The sequence below is a fragment of the Lemur catta genome, chromosome 8 (assembly GCF_020740605.2).
Source record: "Lemur catta isolate mLemCat1 chromosome 8, mLemCat1.pri, whole genome shotgun sequence".
In the NCBI taxonomy this organism is placed as follows: domain Eukaryota; kingdom Metazoa; phylum Chordata; class Mammalia; order Primates; family Lemuridae; genus Lemur; species Lemur catta.
This window is the reverse complement of record NC_059135.1, coordinates 8,238,950-8,264,622: the sequence shown is the minus strand read 5'-3', so window position 1 is coordinate 8,264,622 and position 25,673 is coordinate 8,238,950. Positions and strand designations below refer to the sequence as shown.

The 25,673-nt window shown below is 36.9% G+C and overlaps 1 protein-coding gene across 4 annotated transcripts in view; it reads left to right on the top strand.

Moving 5' to 3' along the window:
- Positions 1 to 571: 571 nt before the first annotated feature.
- Positions 572 to 25,673, top strand: part of LOC123643470 (nuclear autoantigen Sp-100-like) — a 45,511-nt gene continuing 20,409 nt past the window's right edge. The window contains exons 1-6 of one of the 4 annotated variants that reach the window (XM_045559029.1): positions 572 to 687; positions 16,442 to 16,604; positions 17,670 to 17,838; positions 19,963 to 20,046; positions 22,137 to 22,199; positions 22,608 to 22,757. In XM_045559029.1, coding sequence (XP_045414985.1) covers positions 656 to 687; positions 16,442 to 16,604; positions 17,670 to 17,838; positions 19,963 to 20,046; positions 22,137 to 22,199; positions 22,608 to 22,757 — 661 coding nt within the window. In that variant the 5' untranslated portion in view covers positions 572 to 655. The remainder of the gene's footprint in view (positions 688 to 16,441; positions 16,605 to 17,669; positions 17,839 to 19,962; positions 20,047 to 22,136; positions 22,200 to 22,607; positions 22,758 to 25,673) is intronic. The other 3 variants (XM_045559028.1, XM_045559027.1, XM_045559026.1) reach the window with 3 other exon arrangements.

Below are 25,673 nucleotides of genomic sequence, written 5' to 3'. Positions count from 1 at the left end.
TTAAACCCTTGCACCTAAAATGCTAACCGTTGTCACCAGGTTGGCTCCAGCGTCCTGCCCCGGCACATCCTCCCCGGTGTCTAACGCCGAGCGTTTCGGCTCTCTCCAGCCCTGTGGGCCAAGGTGCAGACCTGACTCGGTCCGGTGCAGGCTCTCCCTCGGGCCTGAGAGCGATTTGACATTTCTGGCTTTCCCTGCAACCTGCCCCCACCACCCCAGCCTTCTCAGCAAGGGGCAGAGGAAACATGGAGTCCCCCCCCCACACACACACTCCCAGTAAACCGTGCTGCCCTCTGGAAGGCAGAAGCAGCCGAGTGCAGTTTGGGTTCAAGGGGATGGTTTTTCTGTCCTTTGCACAAACATGTGGGCTCCTGGGAGCTGGCCCTGCTCGTCCTGGGGTCCTCCTTCCCTGGTCCTCCAGGTGTTACCCAGGGCTTCTCTCCATCCCTCTGCCACATTTCGGGAAGCTGAGAATGGCTTGGAGTGAAGGGGGAGAGCTCAAGCACCTCATGAGCTTGGAAAAATAGTTTCACTTCTCTTTTCCCCATTTGGGCGGAGCCCTCTCTGGGTAAGTCAGTCTGTGGGCAGAATTTCCCGGCAGCTACAGTGGACACAGGCCAGGCAGACTGGACGGATCAGAGCCCAGGCTCTGAGGATGGCAGGTGGAGGCCACGACCTGAGCCTCAGGTGAGTCTTTATTTCCCTCCTAATCTCTGGCAATATTGCTGCTCTTATGCCTTTAGTGCCGTTCATGTCTGAAGCTTTATTTGAGTTTAGTCCTGCTTTGCAAGAACATAGGTATGCAATATAATGAAATCACAGAGTATGTGATGACGAAATTGTGTTTTTAAATTGCAGCAGGACAGCTGTTGGTGTGAGTCCAGCTTGCCATACACACGTGGCTTCCTTGTTTGCAGCTGCTGCTCAGCTGGCCAGGACTCTGAACACAGGAGTCTTTGAGGCAGGGATGTGTCGATGGGATGTGTTATTTCCCCATGACCTCTGAACCCTCTCCTGTCCCTCTGCCTTCTTCTACCTTCACATAGGTCATGTCAAAGAAAATAGTTTAGAAAATAGACGCTCTGGGGTAAACACCTGGCTTACCTTAAACATTAGATGTTGTGGCCTCATCTGTCCTGGGAAGGGGTGGGGCGAGGGGATGGCTCTTGCGACTCCCAGGATGTTCCCATGACCGGCTTGGGGTCTGATTCTTCCTCCATTGACCTTGATCAGGGAAAGGGAAAGGAAGAGAAAGGCCCAGGACAGCAAAAGACTAGTGTAGGCTGAATATTTCTATTTTTACTTTAATTTCCTGTTGCAGGATGGGGGAATACCTCTGAAAGGAAAAAGGATAGAAATCCTACCTTTTCTCTAGTAATGGATTCAGAAATAACACTGCTTAATTTTTTAATTTAAATGTTTTTATGAAAAAATAAATATATTATACATTCATGTTCATAAAGTTGTAAACAATGTGGAAGTATATAGGGGAAAAGATCCTCACCACTCACCCCACCCAGTAGCTTCCTTTCCTGGCCCCGTGGAGAGGCTTGAGTTTAGCCCTCCTCATCTTTTCCTACGTGCTTACCTATATTCAGTGTGTTTTCATAAATACAAAATTTGTGTTCCAGTCTTGTAATAAATGGGATTATGTTGCACATGCTGTTCTGCATTTTCACGTATCGTAATAGTGGAAATCTTAGACATCTTTTCACCTTAATGCATATAAACTTACCTCATTCTTTTTACCAGCTAAATGCTATTCCATAGAATTGATATACCACTATTTTTAAAAAATTTATTTACATATTTATTTATTTAATTATGAAACAGTCTCTGTGGCCCTGGCTGGAGTGCAGTGGCATCATCATAGCTCACAGCAAACTCAAACTCCTGGGCTCAAGTGATCCTCCTGCCTCAGCCCCCTAAGTAGCTGGGACTACAAGCACATGCCACTGAGCATGGAGAATTTTTGTATTTTTAGTAGAAACGGGGTTTGGCTCTTGCTCAGGCTGGTCCTGAACTCTTGAGCTCAAGAGATAGTCCCATCTTGCCCTCCCAGAGTGCCCGGGTTACAGATGCAGCCACGGCTCCTGACTGATATACCATAACTTTTTAAGTTGAAGGACATACAGGTTGTTTTCAGTTCACTTTTACCAATAAGTTGTAATAACAATGATTACCTTTGGGCTTTTTTGCATGTATACAAGTATGTAACTTGTGTCAACACCTAAAAAAGGGGAATTATTGACACAATGGGTGTTAACATTTACTTGTTTATAGATCCTGCCAAATTGCCTTTCTAAGTGACTGAATCGATCAATATATTTTTCTACCAATAGCAGATAAAATGAACAAGCCATCTCCCCACACCCAGCCAAACTTTGCAAAGCTGATGGATAAAAAGTTGCATCCTGTTTTAATTTATTTATTTTTTGCCAATGTTACTCAGTTAATGTGTTTGTCCTTTCATAACATGAGAGAGTTCATTAAATATTCCAATAACTATAAATATACTTTTCCTGTCTTTTATCTTATTAAAGCTTAAAATTTAGCATATAGACCTATGGTGGTCCTGATTTTATAAGATAGGTGCGCACTAACTGCTATAAATAAAGTGCTGCAGAAAGTTACTGACATATTTCATGAGGACTGCCAGGTATAAGGTAGTTCTTGTGATCTTCAAGGTGGCAGGTTTGCTTCTACCTTTATTTCAGGAGAAATTTCTTCTGCAATATCTCTGAAAACTTTTTCTCTTTCAATTTTTAGGCCAAATTATTCTTACATTGGAGCAACTTTAGCCTTCACAGCTTTTGTCTGCTGCCTAGTGCTTTCATCTTTTCATTTCTTTACTTTGTGTTAATAACAGTTGTCTCAAACTTTTCCTCCATGACAACTAATTTTTAATAGGTTTTTGTTTCTTGTAATTTCTAATTTTTTAAAAATGGATTCTTTCTTTTTGAGGGGGATCTTAATTTGTTTCTACAACTGTGCAATCTCCACTCTACCCCATTATTTTATTAATTTATTGTCCCATTTTCACATTCTTGCTTTATTTAGGTTTTGTGTGGCATTAAGCACTGTGGTGATATTCTGCTCATCTTCTTCAGATTGCATTCTGTGTTCCTTTGTTCTCTCCTGTGCCTACTGTGGCTGCTGTGCTTCACCCCAAACCTCCCACTTCCTCAGACGTAATCTGAGTGAAATTTTTTTTTTCACATTTCCTTCCTTGTATGAGTCCAAATTGTTTCCTACCTGGGCTACAGTTTTAAGGCTCTATTTTGATTCTTAACAAGTTTTCTGAGGACACGATTAATTGATTAAACCATCCTTTTCCCCACTGATTTGCAGTGTTACCCTTTTCCTTAACCACGTTGCCATATAGGCAGGTGCTTTTCTGTGCTCTCTCTTCTCTGCCATTGGTCCGTCATTGTCTCCGCTTGTGCAGTACTACAGTGTCACAGTGGTGACAGCTTCCCAACAACTCCTGATATATAGTAGAATATTCTTCTCCTCTCCCTCCAAAGTGTCTTGGACCTTTGTGTTTCCAAATCAGTTTCTCAAAATCTTATTGTGATTTTGTATGAGATTGCATTGAGTCTATGGACCAATTTCAAGGGAATTGACATCTTTACAACATTGTGTCTTCCATCTCATATATATGGTATATATATATTACTAATTTTAAAATATTTTCTAATAAATTTCTATTTTTGTATTTGAAGGGTTTGTACTTCTAGATGTCTTCATAGATATTTGATATTTTTATGCTATTATAAACTATAGTAGCCCTCCCTTATAAATAATTTTGATTTCCATGGTTTCAGTTAATCTTGGGGTCAACCAAGGTCTGAAAATATTCAGTGGAAAATTCCAGAAATAAACAATTTATAAGTTATAAATTGCATGCTATTCTTAGTAATGTGATGAAATCTCATGCAGTCCCACTCAGTCCCACCTGGGCTGGGACCCATCCCTTTGTCCAGCACCTCTATGCTGTAGATGCCACTCACCCACCCATTAGTCACTTAGAAACTGTCTCAAGTATCAGATCAACTGTTGTGGTATCACAGTGCTGTGTTCAAGGAGCATTTATTTTACTTAATAATGGCCCCAACGTAGGATAGTGGTGATGCTGGCAACCCAGATATGCCATAAATAAGCCGTAAATTGCTTCCTTTAACTGAAAAGGTGAACATTCTAGACAATAAGGAAAGAAAAGACAATTGTATGCTGAGGTTGCCTAAGATCTACAGTACAATGAGATATTTTGAGAGAGAGAGAGACCACATTCAAATGGTTGGGACTACTGTACTATCTTCTTTCTTCCGTATGAATCTGTATAGGTGACCCCTGTTCTGACCTATGGTTCTATTTTTTGTTTCAATACTGAAATGTTTTACTTACTATGATTTTATAGGTAATATTCTGTAACCTATCTTGCTAGGATTCAATTGAGAGACACTGAATGAAAAGTTAGATTTAGGAAGAATTTACATTTTAAACAACTCTGAATGATCCCAGCTACAGACATGTATATCTCTTCATTTATTCAAGTGTTCTGAAATCTTTATGATTTGTTTTTTGGCTTTGATGTTCTCTATTTTCTTGATAATATGTTTAGGTATGTGCTTTAAATATTCATTCTCTGAGCCTATATAAGCTTTTTTAAAAATGTATGTAAAACTGTATTTATTTATTTATTTTGAGGGGATGTAAATTTTTCAGTTAAAATCATATCCAAAGTTTAAAAACATTTGTTATTCTACAGAGAAGCATAATGTAATACTTTGGAAACACAGAACATGATATAAATTGTTTGAATTAAAAAATGACCAGAAGTTAAACTATTTGGTTGTGATTGCCTTTTTATTTCTTTCCTTTTTTCTGGTGTCATTGAGATATCATTGACAAAGTTGGATACATTTAAGATGTACAATGTGATCATTTGATATACGTAAATATTGTACAATGATTGCCACATTCAAGTTAGTTAACATATCCATCTCCTCACATAGTTACCTTTTTGTGTGCGTGTGGTAAGAACATTTAAGATCTATTCTCTTTGCAAATTTCAAGTATACAAGGGCTCTCTGGAAAGTATCCAGCCATTGTTAACACTATTTTTCAGATTACATGGCTGGATACTTTCCAGATAGGTCTCATTATTAACTATAGTCACCATATGGCACATTAAATACCCAGAACTTATTTATCTTATAAGTGAACTTTTATACCCTTTGACCAACATTTCTCCATTTCCCCCACTCCCCCACCCCTGGCAACTGCCATTCCACTCTCAATGATTCGACATTTTTAGATTCCACAATCAGTGAGATCATAGTATTTGTCTTTCTGTGTCTGACTTATCTCACTGAGTATAATGCCCTCAAGATTCGTCAGTGTTGTCACAAATGGCAAGATTTCCTTTTCTATGGCTGAATATTCCATTGTGTGTGCATATAAAATACATTATAATATAAAATATGTTCTACATATTAATATATAATAATATTCCTTTGTATTTTCTTTATCCATTCATCCATTAATGGACATTTAGGTTATCTTCATGTCTAGGCTAGTGTGAGTAATGCTGCAGTTAACCTTGGGATGCAGATAACCCTTCAGGATACTGATTTTGTTACCATTGAATATATGAGGGCTGTCTGGAAAGTATCCAGCCCTGTAAGGTGAAAACTAGTATTAAAAATGGCTGAATACTTTCCGGACAGCTCTCGTATACCCAGATGTGGGATTGCTGGATCCTATGATAGTTTTATCTTTAATTTTTTGAGGACCCTCCATACTGTTTTCCATAATGACTGTACCAATTTACATTTCCCCCAACAGTGCACAAGGATTCTCTTTTCTCCACACCCTTACCAAAATTTTTATCTTGTCATTTTTATAATAGCCATCCTAACAAGTGTGAAGTGATATCTCATTGTGATTTTAATTTACATTTTTCTGGTAATTAGTGATGTTGAGCACCTTTCATCTACCTGTTGGCCATTCATATGTCTCCTTGGAAGAATGTCTATTTAGGTCCCTTCCCCATTTTTTCAATTGAATTATATTTGGGGTTTTTTTTATATTGAAATGTACGAAGTTCTTATATATTTTGAACATATAAGGGTTACCATTATCAGGTAAATGGTTTGCAAATATTGTCTTCCATTCTGTAGTTGCCTTTTCATCCTGTTTATTGTTTCCTTTGCTGTGCAGAAGCTTTTTAGTTTGAAGTAGTCCCATTAGTTTATTTTTGCTTTTGTTGCTTGTGCTTTTGATGTTGTATCCGAAAAAACATTGCCGAGACCGATGTCAAGAACCTTTTTTCCTGTTTTCTTCTAAGAGTTTTATGAGTTCAGGTCTTACATTTATGTCTTAAACCCATTTAAAGTCAATTTTTTGAGTATTATAATTTCATTATTGTGCATATGGATATTCAGTTTTCCCAGCACTATTTATTGAAGAGACCACCCTTTCCCCATAGTGCATTCTTGGCATCATTGCCAAATATTACTATATGCATTTGTTCATTTCTGGGCTCGTGATTCTGTTCCATTGGTTTCTGTGTGTGTTTTCATGCCAGTATCATATTGTTTTGGTCACTATTGCTTTGTAATACAGTTTGAAATCTGAGACGCCTTCAGCTTTGTTCTTTCTAAAGATTGCTTTGGGCCAGGCGTGGGGTGGCTCATACCTGTAATCCTTTGGGAGGCCAAGGCAGGAGGATTGCTTGAGCCCAAGAGCTCAAGGCCAGCCTAAGCAACACAGTGATACACAAAAAATAGAAAAATTAGTAGGGTAGGGTGGTTCCTGAAGTCCTGGGCACTAGGGAGGCTGAGTCGGGAGGATGGCTGGAGCATGGGAGTTTGAGTTTGCAATGAGCTATTATGATGCAACTGTATTCTAGCCTGCCAACAGAATGAGACTCTGTCTCAAAAATTTTTAAAAAATTTAAAAAATTCAATAAAATAAAAAATAAATAAAGATTGGTTTGGCTATTTGGGGTCTTTTGTGGTTCTCTACAAATTTTACTTTTGTTTTTTGTGTATCTGTGAAAAATGACCTTTGAATTTTGATAAGGATTGTACTGAATCTATGGATCACTATAGGTAGTCAGGACATTTTAACAATAGTAATTCTTCTGACCCATGAACACAGGATATCTTTCCATTTATTTGTGTCTTCTGCAGTTTTCTTTCATCAATGTCGTATAATTTTCAGTGTCTAAAGCCCTCACTTTCTTGGTTAACTTTATTCTTAAGAATTTATTCTTTTGATGCTGCTGAATAAAAGATTGCTTAATTTTTCTTCAGATAATTTGTTGTTAATGTATGGAAACACAACTGATTTTTGTATGTTGATTTTGTGTCCTGCACCCTAACAGAATTCTTTTACTTTTCCTAATAAATTATTGGTAAAGTCTTTAGGGATTTTTATATATATATATATATATATGTATATATATATGTGTGTGTGTGTGTGTGTATATATATATATATATATAAAACACCATGTGATCTGGAAGTAGAGACAATTTTACTTCTTTCTTTTTTGGATGCCTTTTATTTTTTTCTTGTCTAAATGATCTAGCTAGGACCCTCAGTACTGTGTTGAATAGAAGTGGTAAGAGTGGGCATCCTTGCTTTGTTCCTGGTCTTAGAAGAAAAGCTTTCAGCTTTTTATTGTTTTTTATGTTGTTAGCTGTGGGCTCGTCATATATGGCCTTTATTGTGTTGAGGTACATTTTTTATACCTAACTTGTTAAAAATTTTTATCATAAAAGGACATTGGATTTTCAAATGCTTTTTCTGCATCTATTACAATGTGCATATAATGTTTGTCTTTTATTCTACTAATGTTGCATATCACATTTATTGATTTACATATGTTGAACCATCCTTGCATCCCAGGGATAAATCCCATTTCATCATGGTGAATGATCCTTTTACCATACTGTTGAATTTGGCTTGCTAGTATTTTGTTGACAAATTTTGCACTTATGTTCATCAGGGATATTGATCTATAATTTTATTTTCTTGTAGTGTTCTGAGCTGACTTAGGTATCAGGGTAATTATACTGTCATAAAATCAGTTTGGAAGTGTTTCCTGCTTTTTTATTTGGAGGGGAGGGAAGAGTTTGAGAAGCATTAGTATTAGTTCTTCATTAAATATTTAGTAGAATTCACCAGTAAAGCTATCTGGTCCTGGGTTTTTCTTTCATGGGAGGTTTTTGATTACTGATTCAATATTCTTACTCATTAGTGGTCTCCTCAGATTATCCATTTATTCATAAGTCAGCCTTGGTAAATTGTATGTGTCTAGAAATTTATCCATTTCTTCTAGGTTATCCAATTTATTGTTATATAATTGTTGATAGTGATCTCATGATCCTTTGTATTTTTATGGTATCAATTGTAATGTTTCCTTTTTCATTTATTTGTAAGTTTATTTATTTCAGTTCTGACTCTTTTTTTCCCTTGGTTAGTCTAGCTAAAGATTTGTCAGTTATGTTTATCTTTTCAAAGAACCAACTCTGAGTTTTGTTGACCTTTTCTATTGTTTTTCTATACCCTATTTATTTCTACTCTAATGTTTATTATTTCCTCCTTTCTGTTTAACTTTGGGCTCAGTTTCTTTTTTTCCCTCAGGTATAAAGCTAGGTTGTTTGAGATCTTTCTTTTTCCCAAATGTAGGTGTTTATAAAAGTCTCCTACTGTTATTGTATTGCTGTTTATTTCTCCTTTCAGTTCCGTTACCATTTTCTGTATACATTTAGGTGCTTCAACGCTGGATGTATAAATACTTGTAATTGTTACATCCTATTGATGAATTTGTCTCTTTTTCCATATATAATGATTTTCTTTGTCTCTTATGACAATTTTTTACTTAATATATATTTTGTTTGTTATAAATATGGATGAATATAGTCATCCCTGCTTTCTTTTGGTTACTTTTTACATGGGATATCTTTTTTCCATTTCTTCACTTTCAGCCTCTGTGTGTTCTTAAAGCCAAAATGAATCTCACATATGCAGTAAATTGTTGGATCTTGGTTTTTAAAATTATTTTGTGACTATTTTGAAGTTCCTTTTTTCATTCTTCTTTTTTTTAGCTTTCTTTGTGATTTGATGGCTTTTTCTGGTGGCATCCTTTGATTCTTTTCTCATAATCTTTTGTTTATCTACTACAGATTTTTCCTTTCTGATTTCCATGAAGGTTATGAAAAAATCTACTAGTTATACCATCCTATTTTAAGCTAACAACTGTGATTGTATACAAAACTTTGTACTTTTACTTCTCTTCCACTTTAGCTTATTGATGTTAAAATTTACATCTTTTTAATATTGTGTACTTAATAACAAAATACCAAGGTTATACTTATTTCTAATTTGTTTTGGTTTTTTACTTTATAACAGAATGTAAAGTGATTTATGCACAATTATTACAATATTAGAGAATTCTGAATTTGACTGTATATTTACTTTACCATTGAGTTTTGTATATTCATATATTGTTATCTTCTTAATTAATGTCCTCTCATTTCTGCTTGAACAACTCCCTTTAGCATTTCTTATAAGACAGGTCTAGTGGTAATGAAACCCTCAGCTTTTGTTTGTTTGGAAAAGTCTTTATCTCTCCTTCATTTCTGAAGGACCGTTTTGCCAGGTATAGTATTCTTGGTTGGCAGTTTTTCTCTTTCAGTATTTTGAATATATCATCTCAATCTCTCCTGGCCTGCAAGGATTCTGCTGAGAAATCCATATGGGGGCTCTCTCTCTTTTTTATTCCCCCACGTTCTTTCCTTTAATTTTGCACACTAGAGCCACAGTGTTAACACAGCCCCTGCTAGTCCCAGGGCAGAAAGGATTTTTTTTGCAGATCTAGAAAAAATAATTCTATGCTTCATATGGAACCAGAGAAGACCACATATAGCAAAAGCAATCTTAAGCAAAAAGAATAAATTAGGAGGCATCAATTTACCAGACTTCAAGTTATACTACAAGGTTATGGGGGCTCTCTTATATATGATGAGTTACTCTTTTTTTGCTGCTTTTAAAATTCTCTTTTTAATCTTTTGACAGTATAATTATAATGTTTCTTGATATAGACATTTTGTGTTCAACCTGTTTGAGCACTTTGGGACCTCATAAATATAGATGTCCATTTCTCTCCCCAAATTTGAGCAGTTTTGAGCCATTATTTCTCTAAATGGACTTTCTGATCATTTTTCTCTCTCTTCTCCTACTTTAATTCCCATAATGTGTATGTTGTTTCACTTGATGGTGTTCAATAAATCCATAGGCTATTTTCACTCATTTTCATTCTTTTTTCTTTTTGCTTGTCTGAGTGGAAAATTTCAAATGACCTATCTGGTTCACTTATTCTTTCTTCTGCTTGATTGAATCTCTGTTGAAGCTCTCTATTAAATTTTTTCTGTTCAGTCATTGTATTTTTTAGATTTATGATGTCTGTGCTTTTTTATAATTTCCATTTCTTGGAAATTTCTGATGTTCTAATTTTGTTTCTATATTGTTTTCTAATTTTGTTTTGTTGTCTATCTGTATTTTCTTGTAATTCACTGAACTTCCTTCAAAGTATTATTCTGAATTCTTTGTCAGGGAGTTCATAGATCTTCATTCCTTTACAGTCAGTTATTGGAGGTTATTTGTGTCTTCTGGTGGTGTTATTTCATCGTGTTTCTTTATGATAATTGTATCCTCATATTGCTATCTACACATTTGAGGGAGTAGTAACCCCTTCCTGCCTTTACAGGTTTGTCTGGCAGGGAAAGATGTGCAATCTTCAGTCTATCCTGGGGTTCTGGATGAGCCAGCTGGTAGTGTCCTTGGACAGGCAGAATTTGCTCTTGGGGTCTGTGTTTGGGTGGGGTCATTGCCTGTGCTCTGAGGTTAGGTGGGGCCACTGGCTGGTCTCTATGGTTGGGTTTATCTGTTGGCCAGGCTCTTTGATTAGGCATGGCTGAACTGCCTTTCCCAACATTCATTCTAAATCTTACACACAAATAAAAGACTTTATTAGTTTGATTTATATAAAAATAGGATCATAATATGTTAATCTGAACCTGATGTTTTTATTCAACACTAAAGCTATGACCTTCCATCCAAATTACTGGAAATAAATAGCTATGTAATATTTCAACTGTATATATTTACAATGATATACTCAACCATTCAGCCAACCAGGTTGTTTTCAGGATGAAGATACATGTTACTATTTTTTTCCTACTAATACTTCCATAAATACTTTTATATTTATGAAAATCTAGTCAACAAATATATATTGGACAGCTTGTATGTATTAGGTATACAAGAAAAAAATCAATGGACAAAACAGGCAAAAATCCCTGCCCTTATGGCATGTATATTTTGGGGAAAAGAGAAACAATGAAAAATACAATAAACAATAAGTAAAACAAATAAGTAATTCATTTCATATGTTAGCCAGTGATAAGGGCACAGAAAAAAGAAATAAAACCAGATTAGGGGCTTGGGAGTAAAGGGGAAACAGAGGGGTTGTGATTGTGATTTTAGATAGGTTGGTCAAAGCAAGAATCATTGAGAAGGTTACAATGGAGTAAGTACTTAGAGGACACAAAGACATTAGTTCACTACATGGATATCTGGACAAAGACTATGCTAAACAGAGGAAACAGCAAGTATCAAGTTCCTAATGCTGGAGTATGCCTGGTGTAGTCAAGAAGCAGCAAAGAGGTGGGCGCAGCCAGAGAGAAGTGAGCAAGGGGAGAGGAGAGAAGGGCTAGATCATTTTAGACTCTTTGAACAGTGTAAGAATTTGGTTTTTGCACTTGAAGAAATGGGGAGCCATTGACAGTTCTACAGTTCTTGTTTCTATAGGACGTATATTGGTGTTTTTGTTTCTATAGGATATATTCCAAAAGTGGGACTTCTGGGTCAGTCTGTAGTATATCTTAAAATTTGTTAGATATTGCCAGATCTTTTCTGAAAAGGCTGTAGTAATACATGCTCATATCAGCAATTTATGTCTGTTTCTCTCAATCTTCTTCCACATTGCTTAGTGTCACTAATGAAATTGTGTTTGCCATTCTAATGGGTGAGAAATGGTTTGTCATTGATGTTTTAGTATGTATACACTTGTATGTTTGTTGGACATTTTAATTTTCTTTTCTCTAAGCTGCCTACTCAGGTCCATCTGACTTCTTTTGAGACCAAGATTATGCTCAATGTTGATATGTATTTCAAAGATACTGAGAAAAAATGTGTACTTTGTTTTTAAGTCACAAGATTAAATAATAAATCATTTAAAATTATCCAGACCCTATATATTTTGCATACTTAAAGAGTCAAAAACTAGAGATGAATTGTTTTTATTTTCTTTTTTATTTCAGCATATCATGGGGGTACAAATGCTTAGGTTATGTATATTGACCTTGCCCCACCCAAGTCAGAGCTTCAAGCATTTCCACCCCCCAGACGGTATGCACCGCATTCATAATGTGTGTGTATACCCCTCCCCACCTCCCGCCTCCCATCTGCCCGACACCTGATGAATGTTATCATTATATGTGCACTTAAGTGTTGATCAGTTAAAACCAATTTGATGGTGAGCACATGTGGTGCTTGTTTTTCCATTCTTGGGTTATTTCACTGAGTAGAATGGGTTCCAGCTCTATCCAGGATAATACAAGAGGTGCTATATCACCATTGTTTTTTGTGGCTGAATAGAACTCCATGATATACATATACCAAATTTTATTAATCCACTCATGTATTGATGGGCACTTGGGTTGTTTCCACATCTTTGCAATTGTGAATTGTGCTACTATAAACATTCAGGTGCAGATGTCTTTTTTATAGAATGTTTTTTGTTCTTTTGGGTAGATGTCCAGTAATGGGATTGCTGGATCAAATGGTAGTTCCACTTGTATCTCTTTGAGGTGTCTCCATATGGCTAGAGGTGAATTGCTTTTCAATGTTCATAAAACATTTGTCCCATTATTTGTTTATTGACTTTTGTTTTGGTATTGATGGGAACATGCTTGCTTTCTTTATTGTTTGCAGTTGCATTCCTTAACTTGCCTATCTTTGATTCAACAAATTTTGTGTCACTTTGTCTTAGTTGTGACCTAGTTGGATTTATGCCTTTCAATATCATTTTTCATATATATTTAGTGTTATAACTAATCATTTATAACTTTTTAAAATTTTGTCTTTTATAACTCACTGTCTTTTTCTTTTATCTCTCTAAAAATGCAAACTATGTTGTGTGCTTTTTATTTTTATTTTCAGTGTTTCATAAGGCTTTATAGGGTCTGAATTTACTCGCCTAGTTGTTACTTTTAGTTTTTCAAATTCATTCCTTAGTCTGTATTTCTGTAATTGTCATAATTAAATTGGAAACCATATTATTCAAGCATATTGTTTTCATGCTTGAAGCAAATCACTTAACTCACATTTCCCTTTACCAGTTAACTCAATATTGTGAGTTTGTTTATAAAATTTGAAACTTTACATCCAAATAGTTACTATTGGAAATTTTTCTTCTATTCCTACAATATCTCTATTTCTGCTATAGTAACTTTTTTGCTCTTTTTAAAATATTATTCTTTCTAATATTGGAATATTTCTTCAACTGTCTGTTGATTTGTGTATCTATTCCTACTTAAGTTGAGGCTCTGCAAATGAACCAATGTGATTTAACAATTAAAGAATAAAAATGAAAAATCATATGAATATCTCAGTAGATACACTTGATAAAATTCAACATCTGTTCATGATAAAATTCTAAGCAAATTAGGAATAGATAAGAACTCCCTTAGTCTATTTCAATATACATATTTTTGTATATATAATGTATGTGTGTATATATACATATACATAAAACATCATACTTAATGGTGATACTCAATGCTTTTTCCCTAAAATTGGAAACAAGGCAAGGAAGTCCATGCTCACCACATCAGCATTGTATTTAAACTCCTAACCAGTGTGATAAGATAAGACAAAGGAAATAATTGTCAGAAAAGAATCAGTAAAATAGTCTTTATTTGCTGATGACATAATTATTTTCTATAAAATCCCAAGAAAATCTATAAATACTTTACTGGAAGTTATACACAAATTTAGCAATACTATAAATGCATGGTTAATATTTTTCAAACCAATTCTATTTCCATATGACACTAATAAGCAATTTAAAAAGCAATACTACTTTAAGTAGCATAAAAAAATAAAATAACTAGGAATGCATTTAATGAATGCATGACTTATATACTGAAAACTATAAACAGTGCTAGGCAAAATTAAATAAAACTAAATAAATGAAAAGATATACAATGTTAACAGATTGGACGCTCAATATTGTTAAGATGTCAGTTCTTCCAAATTTATCTATGCTTAAAAATGTCTGCCCATCAAAAAACATGCTTAAGGAAAGGAGAGGAAAACCACAGACTGTGAGAACATATTTATAATATATAAATCACAGAAAACATTCCTATCCATATTATATAAAAAATCCTTCTACCCATCAGTAAGTAAAAGAAAACTTAATAAAATAAATGGACCAAAGACTGAAACAGATATGCACACACATATATATATATACATATATATATCTAATAAGCACATGAAAATATGCTTCACACCATTAGTCATTAAAGAAGAACAAATTAAAACCAAAATAAGATGTCATATCATACACACCAGAATAGCTGAAATTAGAAAGACCATCTCTAATGGTCTTTGAAAAACAGTTTAATAGGTTCTAAAATGCTTACACATGATCCTACACAATGACCCAGCAATTCTACTCCTAGGTATTTACCCAAGAAAAATGAAAACATCTTACCAAAAAAGACTTTTACAGTTTTATTCATACTAGTCCCAAACTGGATTCAACCCAAATGTCCTTCAACAAGAAAATGGATAAACAGATTGTGATAGGTTCACAAAATGGAATATGACTCAAAAATAGAAAAAAAAAGGACCAAACTGCTATTCAATGCAACAACATGGATGATGAGCAAAAATGGCAGTCACAAAAGCATACATTATGTGTTATTCCATTTGTGTGAAATCCAATAACAGTATTAACATATGGTGAAAGAAATGACAGCAATGTTTGCCCCTGAGAGGCTTCCTGGCTGCATGTAGTCAGAATGTGGGATGGACTATTCTGTTCTTCATTTTTCAAATAACACATCAATTTTTAGCCCTGTGTCCCCCTCTCAATCTCCACAGCTTCTTCAGAGTTCTGCAGGGCACACTAATTGCTTTCCTGATCTCTGGGAGCATCCTCCACCTACAATAGCAAGTCTCTCCTCTGGTTGCAATTTTTCATCTACTCATTGTTCTCTATCATTCTCTTTTGTCATTGTGAATCCAATTCCTTTCTTAGCACTTTCGTGGGGTCTTTAATAAAGGGGAAGATATACTTCTCCCTAATCTACAATCTTTATAGCCAGAAACATTTTTTACATGAATTAAAAAGCAACAATGTGAGGGAGGGGAGCAAAAAAATTTTTTTGAAGAAAAAGAAGAACAATTAAGTGGTAATATTATTCCCTGCTGCATTTTGGGTACTAGGAAATGCTGATAATTCCCTCTGGTTTGACCAAGAAAGCTTATGAGTTGTCATAGCATTTAGGAATGTAGAGATGTTGATTAAAATATTATCATAGCAATAAAATGATCAAATAAGAGTCAGAATTACAGACTCGGGTGTAACATTAATTTCACAGGAAACAGCAGCAATTTCTGCAATTAAGATGCTGAAAAATATTCACTATATATAACAATAGCACAAACAAATTTATGTTAACACAAAGCAGAACTGGATGTCCCAGGAAATATCATTGATATATTCATGAAATTCTGATTTTATAGCTAACCATCTCATTGTCATTATTATACCACATAATATTTATGAATTAATTCTATGATTTAGGATAATATTTCTTCCTTAACAGCCTGTTTTTACCTTTCTGAGATTGTTTTTATCTTTCAGAGATTTAATTTTCTTAGTTGTTAATTAAGATGCATTTTCAAGATTGGAATTTATTTTTATACCATTGTTTTTCATTTCTGTATGGATAACCTGCTCACTCCACCTTGATTTTATAGGAATTTAGATTTTTTAATTAAAAAATATTCCAGTTATGTATAGGTGAAGATATCTTTGCAATGCCTTTGATCAGGATGGACAGGAATTATTCAGTCCTATATAATAGTCTTTCATAACCTCCATGTTTTCTTCTATTATGTCTTTTTTGTTGTTGCTTCAATTCCATTTACTCTGGCCTCTACTCAGAACCACCTGTTTTATATGTCTTGGTTCATCATAGCCTATTGTTCATATATAAAATCTTACATCCTCCACAGACATATTGGAATTCTCATGACTGTTTTTACATGGTATCCTTTTTCCCTAGGATGTCCACAGAAGAGCAGAACATAGATGGGAGGCTTAACTATGAACTTATATTCAGTTACTTCAAAAGATTGAAGGTGAAGATTTCACATGCAATAGAAAAGACATTTCCATTCCTTCAGCTCCTCCGTGACCATGAATTCATCACAAATGAAATGTTTGAAGTAAGTAAAGTTTATAATGTCACAATCTGGTAAACCAGCTCCAAAGTAAATTGGGCTTTGATATCCTAGACTCAAACTTTGTGGTACAAGTAGCTCACTGAGTGGTGTTCTGTGAGTGGGATATCTTTTCAAGTATTTCTGTAAGTGCTTCTGCAGAAATCACCAAAGATGATCCTGCTTCTAACTGAAGGAATGGTGTCCATGGCACCCTCTGGTGTCAGGGTGAACAGCACTGGAAATAAACTGGGTCAGATATAGGTATACTCCATAAATGTACACTGTCCTGTAGGGAAACACACAATAGAACATAAATTAAAAATTAAAAATAATTTTAATGAACTGACACCTAATTTTAATAAATTGATTTACTGAAACAGTAAGTAGCATGGCATTTTATTTCAATTAATATCAATTTAAAATATCTAGATTTAAGAACATTAAAACCCACAGGAATTAGCGTATGGTTAGGACAAATTTGGGAGTAGATATTTGCTATTCTTTCTCCAACATCTTTCAGATTTCTTTTTCTTTCCTTCTTTAATTTTTTTAATTTTGGTAATTTCACCAATAGGCCCTGTTGGAGACACAGAACAGCAAGTATTCTCTTTGCATATGAGTATGCCTCCTCTGTGGCCAAGTTCACAGCAAGGGGAGAATGGTCACCTGCTTTTCCTGAGCCCTGCAGGCCAAGTCATTCCTGGGAGAGGGCAGAGTGTCCATCAAACAGAACAAGTACTCATCTCCTGCTAAGTCTACTCCTAAAACATCTTGGCCAGGCTCTTAAAGGGTTACACATCCTTTAAATTTAACCCACTTTTATTACTCAAAATTGCTCCTTTTTACATCTAATAAATGAGGGTGAAGAGATCAGACTCGTCAATGGGTAATTTTAAGGAGGAAAGCTTTAAGTGTTTCTTTTAGTAGCTGTATGAATATTAAAAAAATTGTAAAATTTTATAAAAGAAAATACTTATGAAGGGAAATTGGAATACATTAATCATAAAATTACTTTCCAATGCTCGTTGAAATCTGTATTTATATTTTTTCCATTCAATATTTTTTAAGGATTGTGAAACATCTTGTAGAAACCTGGTCCCTATAAATAACGTGGTGTACAATGTTCTCGACGAGCTGGAGAAGAAATTTAATCTAGAAGTTCTGAAGATATTGTTCAATGAAGACAACATAAAGGAATATCCTGGTTTAACTCCCATTTATGAAATCTTCTTAAATGGTACTTAGGTTTATTACCTACCTTTTGAGGTCCAGGGCCAACTTTTATCAATAAGCATATATTGATCTTCTACCATGTGCCACACCCTGTGCTGAGCAGTGGGGATATAGTAGTTAACAAAACAGGCATGTCATGAGCCTTCTTGAAGCTTATGGTACAACAGCCACCTGGAGGTCTGCTTAACTCAGAAGACAAGCAGAGCCACACTGGCATCAGGTTTACTTAGAAGAACATAGAATAAGCAACACAGGATCCCAACAATGCAGCATCAGTTGCTTCTGTTCAGCAGAAGCCCCTGCACTGATCTACACAGCAGTCCACCAGTTGACTGCTACCTGCCTTGGGTGACAGCTTAGCTGTGCTTGCAGGATCCACCTTGGCCTAGCACCACGTGCCTGTGGGAGTCAATATCTCTTATCACAACTCCATAGTCATAGCATTCAGGAACCCCACTACAGATAAGCTGAGTTACAAGAGTTACCACATTGAAGGAAGGCCAAAGTTGCCACTTAACACCAGACATTTGTAGTTCATACTTAGTCTTTCCCAGTCTGCCAGTCATGGGTGTTTTCTAAGCCCAGTGTTTGCCTCATAACACAGCAATAAGGCCACAATTTCCAAAGTAACAAACAAGGAAGTTAACCCTGGGTCAAATGTGCCTTTAATAAAGGTAAATTTACCCTTTATCCACAAGAGGTGAAGCAAACATTAACCAAATAATCACAAAACTGATTGCTCTGCCAGGGATTATTTTTGGTGCTATACAAAACTAATGGTTTGACTCTAGACTTTTTCCTGAGAAGGCATATTTTACTGTTTTATTGGGACACAGTGAAGACATTGCCCTCCATTTGTTTTACTTGGCTAGAAAACTTTTTATTCCAACACAGTTTGATCTTAACCAAGTTCTCCAAATAAGACTAGACACATCATAAGAAAGGCAGGCACATTCCCTGAGCAGGGTGGATGCTGTGGGAACAGGAATATAAGTGTGAGAGCATATCTGCGGAACAGAACAAATTAGATTTGGCCAAATCCAAGTGTGCAAAGCAGTGTAGGAGCTTATTCAACAGAAATAAGTTGGAGAAAAATTTTGAAGGGTCTGGCAATTAAAGCTAAGGAATTTGAAATTTATTTAAGAGGCTATAAAGAAATACTATAGGTTTATAAGCAAGGAAAAAATTTTAAGCAGGTATATATGGCTTGTTGATTTATATCAATAGTAACCTTATCTAGTTAAGAATAAAATTATTTCTATACCAAGTCATTCAAATCAGAAAAGGAAATCAAAGAAATCCAAGTACTTGGGCACAAATTGCAAGTCAATATTGTATTTGTAACCAGGACATCCCCAGGCACTGGGTGCCAAGGGAATGATGTTACCTTTACTGCTCACATCTCAGAGACTCTGATCCTCTCCGTGGACTACGGGGACCGCCCCCTCCCTGGTCTCCAACGGGCTCCTTGTGCTTGCCATACAAGGGCAGGGAGGCTCACGCTGGCCAGGGCACTGCCCACCACCTTGCTCAGTGCAATCCCCTTTCCCTCAGGGAGACACTGCTTCCTCCTGGACCCTGAAGTCCACACAAGCTGCCCCCGAGTCCTCTGTTATGTTTCTTTGGGAATCGCTCATCCTCCCTAACCCAATTAAGCCAAAACCTTCTTCTTTTGTAGCCCCATTACTAAGGCTGTTGGAGTGTTTTATTTTATAATCAGCTCTCTAGGACCCAAGACCTTCTCCCCAAGAAATCCGTGTTTCTTCCTCAGTTTGAACAGTTCAGAACAAACATTTCACTTTTATTAGTTATTTTGAAATGTGCTTTCCCTGACATCTGAAAATATTTTTGTGAGTAACATGGCTCACAATGTTTTTACTTCTCTTTTAGCCTTAAATCTTGAATATCCCTTTTCTGTGTGGGAAACAAAGGCTTTCTTGATGGGGTCTTCTCGTTTCTGTCCCAGCGGATGGTGGGAGAACATTGAGTCATGTGGGACCCATTGAGCTCTGAGTGACGCAAGGGCTGAAAGTTCCTAAATGTATAATTTACATATGTTGTTGCTGGTCTTCGCTGGAGATAACTAATCGCCTTCTCTTTCCCGCTGACTCTGTCTCTGGCTCTTCAGTGCTCCCAAAGAAATGGTATCTACAAGAAATTGATGAAGAAGGGAGAGAGGAGGGGCCCAGCGGCCAACTAAGCCTTGAACAAGGTAATAACGACAGGACAGAACTTTCTCAACTGCTAAGAGGAACAGGGGCCCGAGGTGCTGAGTGGAGATTGTGAGTCAGGGAAGAATGAGGAAGGACCATGGGGACGGCAGGGAGAGGAGTCTGTCTGAGCTCCCACCCAGGTGTGGGTCTTGAAGGAGCAGCCATCACAAGACACCACTGGCCCAGTAACCAGGATGAAGGGATGGGAGTGAGTCAGTAGCCAGATTGCAAGACACTGACTGCCTGGAAGTGATGGTGACGTAGCCAGGTCCCTGCAGGAGAAGATCCCTGTGAAGCTGTGAAGGGCTAAGAACTGTGGCCCATGGTCAATACTAAAGAGAAGACTCTGGGTGAAAGAAAAACACCTGTCTTAGCTATCTGAGCCCTCACACTCACAGCACTTCTGACAGCGCATGTGGGAGAGTTTTCCCCACACCAACCAGTTCTCCAGTTCTCTGCAGATGCCAAGTGTCCTCTGATTTAATTCAGTTCTCCCAGGGTTAGCACAGACTCCGCATGTTAAGGCCTCAGTCTCACAAGACTGTCCCTCTCTTCAGACACCAGTCGCGGGTCTCAGGTCGTGACCTGTGCTCCTTACCAACTGGCTATAAGTCAGAGGTTCTCATGACCTTCTCTTTGAGTTTGATACTTTGCTAGCACAGGTCACAGAACTCAGGGAAGCATTTACTTACGTTTGACACTTTATTATAAAAAAATACAACTCAAGAACAGCCAAATTAAAGAGATGCATAAGGCAATGTATTGGGAAGGGGCACACAGCTTCCGCACCCTCTTTGGGGGAACCACCCTCCCAGCACTTCCATTTGTTTGCCAACCTGGAAGCACTTGGAACCCAGCCATCTAGGGTGGTTATAGAAATTCCATTATATGGTCATGATTGATCAAATAATTGGCTATAGCTGGGCTGAAAATCCCAATCGTTTAATCATTTGTTCATTTCACCCCCCACCAAGTCTCCATCATTAGAGGTTTTACAAAAGTCACCTTCTTAACATAACCTCAGGTGTAGTTGAAAGGGGCTTGTTTTATGGATTACAAAGATGCTCTTTTCACCCTTAACACTTAGGATATTACTAAGGTTTTAGGAACTCCGGCCAGGAGCAGAGGAAGACCAAAATACATATTTCTTATGACATCACAATATCACACTTGGTGATGGCAGAAGAAAGGACTGATTTAAATGTGGGGGTGTTGTTCAAGAGCAGGAATATTCACAGAGAAAGGAAGTCAGGTGGAGAGTCACAGAAGAAGTGGTTCCCATGTGGAGAAGAGGACATGAGTACTCTGAGAGAGGAAAGGCAGGGAGGAGGGGAAAGGAAAGACAGAAGAGAAGAGCTCTTTAGCAACAGCTCACTCTGAATGAACATCTGCTCTGTGGCAGTTGCTGGTTTAGTGCTCACGGCTGCCACTGGAGATTAGTGTTACTTACGTGCCCATCTTGCAGACAGGGAACTGAAATCTAGGGAGACCACGTGTGGATATTGCCTAGGGTCAGAAGAGCAAGGATGAACCCAGGCATTCTGACCCCGGGGCCTGTGTTTTAACCCTGTGCTGCTACCCGGGTAATCTAACAGAAAAGGCAGAAACATGGAGCAAAAATAGGGACGTATATCGAGAGACAAAAATACAGAGAAAAGAATAGCAAGAGCTTCAGGAAGTGGAGGCAAATCAGATGCTGAATCCTAATGGAAAAGCTTTCAGGAAAGAGTGAACAGATGGGCAGTGGGTGCGGGCAGGGTATGAAAAGGGGTGGGGTTGAGGCAACCAGGAACTGGCAGGAACTGAGGGAGGGCCCAGGGCAGGGCAGCTCTGGGACAAAGGCAGGTTCACTTTGGCCAGGGATGTCAAGACAAGCCATGGCCGGTTACCAGGGTGCGAGGTGGCCTGGCCAAGGCCTCTCAGTCAGGGGTGTGGTGGACTCGGTGGATCTGCCAGCTCCTGATGGGCTCTGCACTGAGACTTAGAGGGGTCTTTAACTCCTACACTATAAAGACTAAAAAGGGATTGGGGAAAAGGGCAAAACTCATACTTAAATTTCTGAAATAAACTTCTAATTTCTCTCCCCCAGGAAGTGGTGAAAACTCTTTTCCAAGCCTGCCTGGACCACAGTCAGATTCCTCCTTTTCCACTGGTCTGTTCCTATTGACTGTTCTGTCCTTTGTTGCCTCATCCCATTCTGGAATGTGCTGTGGGGCTGCCTCTTGTGTAACTGATTGCCCAGAACTTTCAGCCTTTGCATCTGCCGTGTTTCAAGTTCAGGATTTAAGTAACAGGCCTTTATCCTCTGGGTTGCCTGGGAGGGTTTCTTCTTCCCACACCCCTTGGACACACCTGCTGCCACTTCCTGCTGGCTCTGGGCCTGGGTGTTTTACTGATGAGCCTGCGCCACAGTTTTCTGCCTGTGTCTGCTCGACTGTGGCTACAGCCTTAGTGCTTTGACCTCCACCAGCGGTGGCCCGTGCTGTGGTGGTTGGAGGGGACAAGGAGTGATGAGCAGCAGGGGAAAAATAAAATATCTATGAATCAAAACATGGTTTAGGTACAACCCCACCTGAGAGCGGACTCTTGGAGCACCTCTGTGAAACAGAACAAGCAAACGCAAGGAGAAATGACACAACTGGAGACAAAAATGATGCAGTAGGAGGCCAACAAGCAAATCAACAATGTGCCCCAAAGCCTGAGCCAGCAGGTAAGACTGACTGACAGGGTTTGCATGAGTGTGGAGGGGCTGAGGCGCCCTGGCTGAGGGCAGGGCATTGGACTAATGCAGGGCACAGGGAGACAGTTATTTAACAAAGGTGGAAACCACACAGACACAGAGAGCGCAGGAATGGAGCCTGATATCCTGATGATGCAGACCTGGAGGAAGAACCTTAGGAAGGAAAACTGGGAGACAAGGGGGAAAGGTTGCAGAGCCTCACCAAGGAAGAGAAACACGCTTGAAGCTCTGACTTGGGGCGGGGGCAAGGGCAATATATGTAACCTAAACTTTTGTACCCCCATAATATGCTGAAATTAAAAAAAAGTTGTTAATTTAATATTCCAAAAATGTTTATAAATAAGTGTGATTAAGAAAAAAAAAGATCATATCATCTGTACATAGGGACAATTTAACTTCTCCTTTTCCAATTTGGATGCCTTTTATTTCTTTCTCTTGCCTAATTGCTCTAGATAAGACTTGCAGAACTATATTGAGTAGAAGTGGTGAAGACATGGCATCCTAATCTTATTCCAGATCTTAGAGGGAATGCTTTCAACTTTTCACCGTGGACTATGATGTTAGCTTTGGCCTTGTCACATATGACCTTTATTGTGTTGTGGTACATTTCTTCTATAGCTATTAATAATTGATTGAGAGGTTTTATCATGTTGAGAGTTTTTATCAAGAAAGAATGTTGAATCTTATCAAATGCTTTTTTTGCATCTATTGAGATGATTATATGGTTTTTGTCCTTCAATTCTAATAATGCAGGGTGTGACTTTTATAGATTCGTGTACATTAAGCCATCATTGCATCCCAGGGACAAATCTCACTTCATCATAGTGTGTATCTCTTTAATGTGCTATTGAATTTGATTTGCTAGCATTTTGTTGAGAATTTTTCATCTATGTTTATCAGGGGTTGGGCCTGTAATTTTCCTTTCTTATATTGTTCTTGTCTGGCTTTGGTATCAGAGTAATGCTGGCCTCATAAAATGAGTTTAGAAGTATCCTTTCTTCTACAGTTTTATAGAAGATTTAGAGAAGAATTGGTATTAGTTCTTTAAGTGTTTGCTAGAACTTAGCAGTGTAACCATCTGGTCCTGGCCTTTTGTTTCATAGGAGTATTTCATTATGGCTTAAATCTCCTTACTTCTTATTGATCTTTTCAAATTTGTCTAATTCTTTGTGATTCAGTCTTTGTAGATTTTATGTATCTAGTAATTTGTTCATTTCTTCTAGGTAATCCAATTTGTTGGTGTATAATCATTCATAGTAGCCTCTTATGATCCTTTGTATTTCTGTGGTATGAGTTGTATTGTCTCCTCTTCCATTTTGATTTTATTCATTTGAGTCTTCTCTCTTTTTTCTTAGTCTATCTATAGACTTGTCAACTTTGTTCATCTTTTCACAAAACCAGCTCTTTGTTTCTTGATCTTTTTATTGTTTTTCTAGTCTCTATCCCATTTATCTCTGATCCAAGGTTTATTACTTACTTCTTTCTGCTAATTTTAGGCTTGGTTTTTCTTCTTGCTCTAGTTTCTTGAGGTATACTGTTAGATTATTTGAGATCTTTCCTCTTTCTTGAGGTAGGTGTTTATTGCTATAAACTTTCACCTTTAGAACTGCTCTTGATGAATCCCATAAGTTTTGGTGTATTATATTTCCATTTTCATTTGTCTCAAGATATTTTTAAATTTCTCTTTTAATTTATTCATTGACCTACTGGTTGTCCTTGGCATAATTTCCGTGTGTTTGTGAATTTTCTAAATTCCTCCTGTTACTGATTTCTAGTTTCATAACTTGTGGTCAAAAAAGATACTTGATATAATTTCAACATTCTTGGCTTTCTTAAGACTTGTCTTGAAGGCTAACATATGATCTATCCTGGGGAATATTCCATATGCAATTAAGAAGAATGTGTATTCTTCTGCTGTTGGATAGAATGTTCTATATAAACTTGTTAGGTACATTTGTCTAAAGTGTATTTTAAGTCCAATGTTTCCTTATTGATTTTGTGTCTTGGTGATCTGTCTATTCCGAAAGTAGTGTGTTGAGGTTCCCTATTATACTTGTTACAGTCTATCTTTCCTTCAGATCTATTAATATTTGCTTTAGGTATTTCATTGCTTGGGTGTTGGGTGCATTCGATTTTTAATTATTATATCATCTTGAAGAATTGACCCCTTCATGATTCCATAATGATCTTTTGGTCTTCATTTATAGTATTTGATTTAAAGTTTATTTTACCTGATGTAAGCATAGCTACATCTTCTTTCTTTGGTTTCCATTTGCATGGAATATCTTTTTCCATCTTTCACTTTCAGTCTATGTGTGTCCTTAAAGGTGAAGTAAGACTGTTGTAGGCTGCATATATTTGGGCAATATTTTTATTCACTCAGCCAGTCTATGTCTGTTGATAGGATAATTTAATCCATTTAAATTTAAGGTAATTATTGATAGGTAAGTAATTACTACTGCCCTTTTGTTAATTGTTTTCTGGTTGTTTTGTAAATTCTTCATTCCTTTCTTCCTTTTTTGCTCTCTTCCTTTGTGAATAGGTGATTTTTCTCTACTGCTAAATTTTGATTTCTTTTCATCTTTTGTGTATTTTCTACAGGTTTGTTTGTGGTTACCATGAAGCTTACAAAAAACATCTTATAGTTATAACAGGTTATTTTAAGCTGATAATAACTTAACTTTGATCACATACAAAGATTCTGCACTTTACCTCTTCACATGAAATATTTGATGTCATAATTTACATCGTTTTATACTGTGTATCCCTTAACAAATTGTTGTAGCTATTATATTTTTAGTTTTATTTTTTAACCTTCATACTCAAGATATAAGTGATTTATACCTCACCATTATTATTAGGGTAATCTGTATTTTGACTCTGCAC